The 10,713-nt window shown below is 40.0% G+C and overlaps 1 protein-coding gene across 1 annotated transcript; it reads right to left on the reverse strand.

The window, feature by feature from the left end:
• Positions 1–8,347: 8,347 nt before the first annotated feature.
• On the reverse strand, positions 8,348–9,259 carry LOC137724946 (uncharacterized). Its single transcript, XM_068463581.1, has one exon. The coding sequence runs from the start codon at positions 9,257–9,259 to the stop codon at positions 8,348–8,350; it is 912 nt and encodes a 303-aa protein (XP_068319682.1).
• Between the last annotated feature and the right edge of the window lie 1,454 nt (positions 9,260–10,713).

The raw sequence follows: 10,713 nt of genomic DNA on the forward strand, positions 1-10,713 counted from the left end.
TCACACACCAACAACCTAGCTCTTTTTCCATCATTATTTCATCCACATGCACTCTCAATCATAACAACCACATTCACTCTTAAACAATCACCCACATATTCTCCCATTCCCCCTATAAAAACCCATGCATTCATACACAAAAATCACATCTCATTTTCATACACAACACATCACAAACACATCCAATCTTCCCTCATTGCCTTGAGCTACCATTCCCTTATAATCCAAACACCACTCCTCATCCATTTCCATAATTCCCCAATCCATTCAACACACCAACAACATCCCTTAGACCTTGTGCTACGACGAAGAGGAAGATAAGAGGGCCTAAACGTTCATACAATTCAAGTTTTAGTTGTTGGAATGTTTAGGTGTTTCTTTGATTCTCTTTGTTTTGTACCATGAGGAACTTCCTCTCGGCTTCATTCCATTAGATACACTCTCCCATTTCTTAAAGGATTTCGACATCAGTTTTGCTTCAAGGGTTCTTTCTTCTTAATCCTATGTTCACTCATGTTATATATTTTTATGTCAAACCTTTTGTAAACATGAAGTGTAACTAATCTCTCTCTAGGGATTCGATGTAGCCTTGCAAGATTGCCATGTAGTTAATTCGGAATTCTCATTTAATCTATCTATTTCTTGTTTCATTCTCCGATTTAATTGTGACTTAGTGTGTTGATTTTAATGCTTGATCATCATTTGAATTAACCACAGGTTGTTTAGCCAAGATTAAAGCACACATCATGCATAATCTTGGTAGATATGTGAATGAATGAAGGGAATGTTTTGCAAACATCCTGCCGAGTGTTCCCTTTGGTTTTGTGAAAGTTTCTTGTGCACTACATAGTCTTGATTAGGAACCAAAGTTGCACATCACAATTAGGCTCATGATTAGAGACATTTGATCAAATCCACACATCATATGGCTGATCATATCTAAGTGAAACAAACCCAAGAAATAAGTAGAGGGATGAGTATAATCTGACTTAACAAGCATGGACTTGGCTTAGCAATGGTGAAATCGAATCTCTAGCTTCATCTCCATTTGTGCTATCTCTTTTTATTAGCTGTTGATTCATTCATTTTGTGTTTACTTCATTTCCTTATGCTTTAATTTACAATCTGTCATTTAGTTTAATCAAAACCTAAATCCCCCTTTACCTTATTGTTCAATTTAGTTAGAAATCAATTTAGTTTATGCTTTAAAGCATTTTGAGTCTTTGGTTTGTCTTAGTGTTTTAAAGTTTAGTTTTGCATTCTTTGAGTCTAGTATAATGTTTTAGATTGTGTTTTTAGCGTTTTTGAGTCAAATCCAAGTGATTAACAATCCCTCCTAATCCCCGGTCCAGAACGATCCCTACTTACATACTTACTACAATTGTCAAAAAGAGGGTTTAATTTGTGTGCGTATAATTCTCGCATCAAATTTTGGCGCCGTTGCCGGGGATTAGCAACTTTGCTAATCCCTTGGATTGTTTTATTTTCGTTTGTTTTTATTTTTCCAGATTCTTAATTTTGTTTTGTTTCTTGTTTTAGGTACTAGTTCATGACTAGGAGTTCTCATCCGATTCGTGAACATATCCTGGAGTGATTGGGTTCTTCGTCCGGCTGCAAGACGTAAAAGAAAGCGCTACTTGGGAGGCAACCCAATGCATTGAATAAAACAAAGCATGTTCATAATTAAAAAAAAAAAAAAAAGAGATACTAAACATGGAGAAAGGTGGAGCTTCACAAAGGTTGTTTACGTGAAGCCCCACTACGAGGCGTCGGAGCGGAAGGCATAGAAGCGGAAGGCATAGAAGCGGGAGGCATCGGAGCGGAAGCTATCAGAGCGTGAGGCATCGGAGCTAGAGCATTCCAGGCCTCAATACTTGGCCAAGCACTGGATGACCCAAGAAAAAGGTGCCTCTGGAGATAAGCAGCAAGCTTTTGACGGTCACTTTGAATCCGACCTTCAGATTCTTGCAGCTCATCAAGCTTCCTCTTCATGCCCGCCGAATAGTTATTTGCAAGCACCTGCAAACTTCTATTTTCGTACTTAAGCTGTTTGATCTCCTGCTTAAGACTTTCCACCTCTCCCATCAACGATTCCACTTGGCGGGACCGAGCAAGCAGGCGTTGGCCCATGTTGGACACAGAGCTCGCACACTGAACACTAAGTGCGAGGGACTCTTGAACGGCCAACTCATCGGACCGTCCTGACAGCAGCCTACTATCTTTTGGAGTGAAGAGGTTCCTAGCTACTATTGTAGCTGTTGTGGCGTCTTGCATCACGGAGTCTTCACCTGTAAGAAGACCGTTAGAAGATAAAAAAGAAGGGCGCCATACATTACCTTGACGGGGCGCAACCGGATCGCTGCTGAGACTCAAATCTAAGCTAAGGTTCGATGAGTTTGCCATTTTTTCATAAGTGTTCAAAGAGATGGGGTGGATGAAGTTAATTCTCAAAGGGCCGGAGTCGATTTTCAAGAATGGGAAATCTTCAGAGTGTGTTTGTTGTGGTGATCAATAGCTCTATAAAAAGCCAAGGCGACGCGTCCACCGATTCAAAAAGCCGGAATTTCCGGCGTAATTTTGGCGACGTTTTTTCCGCTTTTCAGAAGACGTGTTCAACTTTGTCAAAAGATTTCTTCTTTTCAGAAAACACGTGGAGGCCATCATCGCAACTACACATCTTTGGCCGACAAGCGCAAAGTCCGGCGACGCTTTCTCTGCTTTTCAAAAAACGCGTGCAGCTTTGTCAAAAGGAGCCGCATCCGCACTACTACATGTCGTTCAGAAAGAAAAAGGGCGTCGTTCAGAAATCGAAGGGGCGCCTGCTCAGAAATCGAAGAGACGTCTTCAAAGATCGAAGAGACGCCACTATTTCAAAAAGCCGGATTTGCGGGATCAAAACGTTTGTCGACAAGGGTAAAAGAAGAGTACCACCACTTGATATTATCTCTATATATGTCGACCTTCGTCTTTTATGGCAAGGAAAACCTGAAGAAAATGCCTAACTCTCCCTCACCTCTGAGGGCGCACTCTCAACAAAGCCTTTCGAAATACTCTAATTCTTCTTCTTCCCCAAAGATGATACCAGATGCCTGGAGTACAGATGACCCAGGAGGAAACGCTGGATTGAAGTGTGCTGATTCATTCACCGCTTCTTCAAAAGCAAAGGTATCTCATATCATCAAGGTCAAAAGCAAAAGTATCTCATATCATGCTATTTCCCTGTCCTTTTCTTTGTCCTTGTTCTTACTCGCATGGCAAAGTGAAAGAAGCAATCAGCCGGCACTTGGAGTCAGTCTTCCGATCTGGTTCCGACTGCCTGGAATTTATTCCTGGTTGCTTACCTAGCGTTGCTCTCGAGTAGTCATCTTCAACGATTGATACACTTCCAGAGAAGGGACCACTCCTGCAAAGATTGAACAAAGAAACAGATAAAAGGGGTAAGCTCAGACCTTCGGGGAAGGCCAAAAGAATCCTGCTGCCCAGTTCAAGATTATGTAGCACAAAGGAAAATCAACGATGGGCGGAAACTAGTTCAAGAGAAAGCCTGTGGAATCACCAAGATCAATGCCTCAATGCAATCACCAAGGAGAAGAGGGAATTTACACTCCATAACCAGATTTGCGTCCCTAAACTCTTCTCTTTGTTAATTACATTTTGCCATGTTTAGTATGTTTAAGTGCTTTTTGTGTGTTTACTTATGTTTTGTGTGAATCTATGCTTAAAACATTGAGGACAATGTTTGATTTAAGTGTGGGGGGGGGGTAACTAATGTTGTTAATGCAAATTCGTGGGATTTTATCACCCATAACTTCAAATGTTGTTCCTTGCTGTTTTAAGGTGTTTTTAAATTGTTTTAGAGTGTTTTAGTGTGTTTTGTTTTATAACTCCGAAAATCACATAAAAATTTGAAAAAAAAAAATGTTTTGAAAAGCCTAAAAAGAGTGTTTTGAGTCGTTTTTGTGTGTTTGTGTCTTAGGGTACCTTCCAACACAATGACATGGATTTGGTTTGTAATTGCATGACGGTTAAAAAGAGTTATAAACATAGAGAAAAGTTTGATTTACTCTTGGTATATGCTTGGTTATGGTTATAATGTATGACTTCACATGCAATCATAAAAGAAAAATTCGTTTTTGTGACATGCTTGAAGGAAGGAACTCAAACAAACGCTACAACCCTGTGAGACTCGAGCCATTACCTTCTTTGGAGAGTTATTTTCTGTGATTCTTTGTTTTCTAAAGTTGTTGCATGATCTCATTATTCCTTGCTTGGTTGCTACTTAGAATGCAATTGTATCATGCTAGAACTAAATGCTAGAACTTATATCCATTTCATTCAAAGCATTGAATTGCATAACATATATCAAGATAAAGTTGTGTAGTTGCCACCATAGCCAAATAGCCTTACTTCCCATATTTCGTATTTGTTGTAAGTTTTAACCCCTTTGAGCCTTGTTTAGCCTATGTTCTTTGTTAACCCATGTTATCCTTACCTAGCCTAGAATAGGACCATCCATGCCTTTGTTCTTAAAGCATAGTAAGCATGACGGAAAATGAATTCCTTTTTGATTAATATGTTGCAGAAAATAAGTGTGGGGGAAGGATTATTGATGAGAGTTGTTGTGCCATAGGCACGGCTAAAAAAAAAAAAAAAAAAAATTGAAAAAAAAAATGAAAAAGAAAAGAAAAATAAGAGTTGTTTGAATTTCCCCTATTAGTCTAAAAGTTGTTTTCCGCGCTCTAAAGGGAATTCTAAGTGCCTAATTCAATACTTTGCTCACTATTGCTTTAAGAATGTTTGTTTATCCTTCACCTTTCATTGTTAACCAATACCCTAGCCCCGTTACACCCCTTTGACTTCTATCTTGATCGTTATGTGTTCAATAATGTGGAGTTTGGATTTGATATGAGCTTATGGAATCACTGGTTCTCATTCTAAGTAGTAGCATTCCATTCATGAGATCATATTCATGTCATTATTGTAAATCCAGAAAATGCTTTCTTTGTTATAACATATGTGAGATACTAGTCTTTCATGTTTACATCAATCTCTCACATATAACCAGTGTAGGGTGTGTAGTCAGAAAATCTGTGTGAAAATAGAGTGCATTCTAGTAAGGAATTGAGTAAATTCTCTAAAGCATGTTACTACATTTGAAATGTGTTTTAATTGCTTAAATGTGAACTAGTATGTGGTGACTATGATTAAGAATGTACTTAAGTGTAAAGATGGCTAAAATCTGTGAGAATAATGATTTTTAACTTGTCATGTGCATTGGAAATCCCTAAGACGGTTGTTGGAAGGTTTAGGTTGTGTTTTACTTGTTTAGTGTCGTTTTGTTTATTTGTTATTATTTTGTTTTGCTCGAGGACTAGCAAAAGCTAAGTATGGGGGAATTTGATAGGAGCATATTTAGGCGACTTACTTAGCTTGTTTTCGTGCATCTATGTTGTTAATTCATAGTTGTTTTAGTAGTTTAAGCCATTTTCGTGTGTTTTTAGGTTCATATGGCTAAGGAAGCAAAAAGATGCATTTTGGAGCATTTTGGAGCAAAATTGGGCTTGGAATGGATAGCATATGCTTGGAGCCAAAGTGTTGGACGAATTTGAAAGCCTTGTATGCACTTTGGACATAAAACAAAGGGCCTAGCCCAATCAAACAATCCTTTGAGCCATGCAAAATCTCTAGCCCAATCAACAACCCTTAGCCACATGCATTTCCACCTTCCTACTTCATCATTTCATCATTGCACCACCATTCACACACACATGCACTTACTCTTTCATCATTGCACCAACCCTTAGCCACATGCATTTCCACCTTCCTACTTCATCATTTCATCATTGCACCACCATTCACACACACATGCACTTACTCTTTCATCATTGCACCACCAATTCAACACATGCATTTCCACCTTCCTACTTCATCATTTCATCATTGCACCACCATTCACACACACATGCACTTACTCTTTCATCATTGCATCACAAATTCAACACATGCATTCACACACCAACAACCTAGCTCTTTTTCCATCATTATTTCATCCACATGCACTCTCAATCATAACAACCACATTCACTCTTAAACAATCACCCACATATTCTCCCATTCCCCCTATAAAAACCCATGCATTCATACACAAAAATCACATCTCATTTTCATACACAACACATCACAAACACATCCAATCTTCCCTCATTGCCTTGAGCTACCATTCCCTTATAATCCAAACACCACTCCTCATCCATTTCCATAATTCCCCAATCCATTCAACACACCAACAACATCCCTTAGACCTTGTGCTACGACGAAGAGGAAGATAAGAGGGCCTAAACGTTCATACAATTCAAGTTTTAGTTGTTGGAATGTTTAGGTGTTTCTTTGATTCTCTTTGTTTTGTACCATGAGGAACTTCCTCTCGGCTTCATTCCATTAGATACACTCTCCCATTTCTTAAAGGATTTCGACATCAGTTTTGCTTCAAGGGTTCTTTCTTCTTAATCCTATGTTCACTCATGTTATATATTTTTATGTCAAACCTTTTGTAAACATGAAGTGTAACTAATCTCTCTCTAGGGATTCGATGTAGCCTTGCAAGATTGCCATGTAGTTAATTCGGAATTCTCATTTAATCTATCTATTTCTTGTTTCATTCTCCGATTTAATTGTGACTTAGTGTGTTGATTTTAATGCTTGATCATCATTTGAATTAACCACAGGTTGTTTAGCCAAGATTAAAGCACACATCATGCATAATCTTGGTAGATATGTGAATGAATGAAGGGAATGTTTTGCAAACATCCTGCCGAGTGTTCCCTTTGGTTTTGTGAAAGTTTCTTGTGCACTACATAGTCTTGATTAGGAACCAAAGTTGCACATCACAATTAGGCTCATGATTAGAGACATTTGATCAAATCCACACATCATATGGCTGATCATATCTAAGTGAAACAAACCCAAGAAATAAGTAGAGGGATGAGTATAATCTGACTTAACAAGCATGGACTTGGCTTAGCAATGGTGAAATCGAATCTCTAGCTTCATCTCCATTTGTGCTATCTCTTTTTATTAGCTGTTGATTCATTCATTTTGTGTTTACTTCATTTCCTTATGCTTTAATTTACAATCTGTCATTTAGTTTAATCAAAACCTAAATCCCCCTTTACCTTATTGTTCAATTTAGTTAGAAATCAATTTAGTTTATGCTTTAAAGCATTTTGAGTCTTTGGTTTGTCTTAGTGTTTTAAAGTTTAGTTTTGCATTCTTTGAGTCTAGTATAATGTTTTAGATTGTGTTTTTAGCGTTTTTGAGTCAAATCCAAGTGATTAACAATCCCTCCTAATCCCCGGTCCAGAACGATCCCTACTTACATACTTACTACAATTGTCAAAAAGAGGGTTTAATTTGTGTGCGTATAATTCTCGCATCACTTGTGTCTAGGTATGCATCTAAATGCGTCACACGATTTTCCTCATTAGTCGTAAGGCCAAAAAGAGACACGGCCGAGAAAACTTCGATTCCTGCAGTGGTAACGGGGGTAGTTTACTTTCAGCTTTTTGTCTAAAATGCTCTAGACGAGCTTTCATCTCTCCAGACCGAAGAAGTTTGATGCGCTTTCTTGGACTCTTTAATGGTGGTTTCAAAGTCGCGATCAACTGCCTTTTTTCTCTTGAAATAATTTGGCCATAATGGTCAGGGTAGGCCGATCGTCGCCGTTTCCTACTGCCTCTTTTGGCTGCCACCGGGTAGTCCAACGTTGGTTACATGGCTTTGGTGGTTTGAAGGTTTTTCAACTTACTGATGAACTCAAGCTGCCTGAGTTGAACGAGTAATAATCCTCATTATAGAATGGCGCGTCAAAGTCAAGATGTCGTTTGACTGGGGTTGGGTCTTTTGCTTGTACCTATGGGCCGAGTCTCTCAAACACTTGTCGTCGTGAGCCGGCACTGAGTTCCTTCGACGGTTTGGCTGCGGCCGTGGATGGCGGGCATGAAGTTGGTGCCGGAGATGCTCTATTTTTAGGTTCAATTCGTGTTTTACAGTGGTTGCACAAAACGATTGTTTCATCAGTTTCTTCGGAACTATAAGCTGACATAGGTTCAACGATAGCCGGCCTTGAAAACTTCGTGGGTGGTGCATTTGAAAATAAATCAATCTTAATTCTTGGATGACCACCCTTCTTACGGATGTTGAAGGGATTGACGTCAACTGCAATTTGTTTCTCAAGGAATTTTAACTTACCCTTCTCAATCCAACTTTGAATCGCATCACGGAACACGACGCAATTATTAGTAGCATGCTTGTTTGAATTATGGTACTTGCAATATGTTTTTCCCTTCAATTATTCGGCCTTAGGGATGTTGTATCCTGGTCGAAGTTTGATGATCTTTGCTACCAACAACTGGTCGAAAATTGCATCGGCTTTGGTAATATCGAAAGTGTAAACTTTTGATGTTTTAATCATCTCTTCAGAGGTTGAGCGGGTCTTGGCATCTTTCGGACCGATTTGAGCTAATGCCTTGCAAACATATGGTTTATCTATCACTATTTCAGCCGCGTTCACACTGGCGTATTGGGGGTCCTCGCTTTCGGCCAATGCGTAGTTGACCGTGGGATTCTTGTATATTGTTCCCCGGGATGGGGAATTTGATATTTTTTCCTCTCGGAACAAATAATCATGTTGCTTAACGTGCTGAGCAAGTTCATACATATCTCTAATATTTGCCCCCAGGAATTTCTTTTTGTATTCCACATCTAGGCCGTTTAGGGCAATTCTGACGAATTCAACTTCAGGGAGAGGTACTCGGCACCAATTCCTAGCCGACTTGAACCTTGTTAAGTATTCCATTGGCGATTCGTCTGAAGCTTGAGCCATCCTAGCCAGCGATGAAACAGACATTTCCATCCCTGGTCGATAAAATTGTTCATGGAATTGCTCAATTAATTCCTCCCAACTCTGGATGGAGTTTGGTGGGAGATTAATGTACCAAGCAAAAGCTGAACCGATCAGTGAAAAGTTGAATAGCCGTAGTTTATAGAAGTCACTATTGACGTCCCCACATTGCGCCGTGAACCGAGCTATATGTTCTAACGAAGATAAGGACGATTCTCCGACAAAAAGACTGAAGTCGGGGATCTTGAAGCCTTTAGGGTATTCGAACTTTTCCACATAAGCCAGGTACAGATGGATGAACTTTAGGAACTTCAGCCCCTTTTTTAAGGTCAAGTCGATCATTCTTTGGACCTCAGTCATATTGACGGATGCTGCTTCTACTCACTGGTTAGGTCCATCAGATCTGCTGCTTGATCCGCCTTTTTTTTCGAAGTCAATTAGTTGTAACCGAGCGGATCCTTTCTCGGCTTGTAATGGAACATTCTTAAAGGGAGGCTGTCGAGGTTGGCCGACGTGGCCATCTTCGAAGGCTTTACTGACCAATAGTTAAAGCATCCTGGTCTGTGTATCACTATTGCTTAGTATTGCGTCAAGTAAATCATTCATTTTCTGGCTAATCGATTGCTCGACCTGTCGAGATTGTTCATTAAGTCGTCTTCGAAGAAACGACCTAGTTAACGGATCAAAACCTTCCTCACCATCTTCGTCGTAATCTTCCACTATTCCTTTGACGAAAATGCCTGCCGTTTGGTTGGAAATTTTTGGGTTGCGAGGCTGTCCGCCGAGACAAATTTCCTTCTCTTGGCGTGTCGCACTTGTAGCCTCGGGTGGCGCAACAATGAAGGGATTTTGTGCCTGAGACAAATCTTGTCTAGGGCCTTGCACTAGTAAGTCAGTTGTTGACTTTCCCATGATTGTTTTCTTTTTTACGAACCGTGTCTTAATGGTCATGAACTCCGAAGGTCTAGCACAAGGTCCCACCGGATGTGCCAAAATGTTGACCCTAAAAATTACAAAGACTACATGGCGTGCAGGCTGAGTAACTAATAAGCTAACTACGTCATTCGGTTAAATGTGAGGGGTGCCAACTCGTCGGCTGAACTCGACCGAGGAGTAAAATTTGTTGATGTTGGGTTGAGCGCGTTGCTGACTTTTTTATCTTGCGACTGCAGCTGAGAAATGAACAAATCTCGGCCTTTGGATTCTCGAGCCTGAAGACAAGGCTACTAGTTCTGCGAAGTTCACAAATCGTCGGTGCCGAATTCGGTCACAGTGATTATATTCGTGAGAGTATAAGCACGTCGAATCGACACCAGACTGTACGGACACAAGTATTCAAAGGTGATGTATGTCTTGATGGTGAATGTGGTTCGGCCGTCAAAATGCCGAACTCTTAAACTCACTTGTGAGTATCCAATCATAAAATCACTCGACGTTCAATGTGCCAAATGTCGTAACTCGTAACACCTTACTTCGCCAAGAAGGCTAATAAGATGACATATGCCAATAAGGATTCGGAAACCCTTCTCGACTGAGACTTGGATGGGTAACCAATCGGCCTCGACGCAATGCTGTTTATCCAAACTGAAGGTGCTCCTCAGTCAGCTGATTCTACAGCAACAATGCTGTTTATCCAAATTGAAGGTGTTTGCCGGTTGCCTTCACAGTGCTATTTATCCAAACTGAAGATGTGTCGGTGGGAAAAAGAAAATAAAAAAAATCTCAAGATGTTTGAGAGGTTTTGCGCAGAGCAGTTGTGTGTTGAATTGGAGCTCCTTAAATTGCACCCTCCTTTCTCTATTTATAGCAGCAAA

This window comes from Pyrus communis, chromosome 2, assembly GCF_963583255.1.
Source record: "Pyrus communis chromosome 2, drPyrComm1.1, whole genome shotgun sequence".
Taxonomy (NCBI): domain Eukaryota; kingdom Viridiplantae; phylum Streptophyta; class Magnoliopsida; order Rosales; family Rosaceae; genus Pyrus; species Pyrus communis.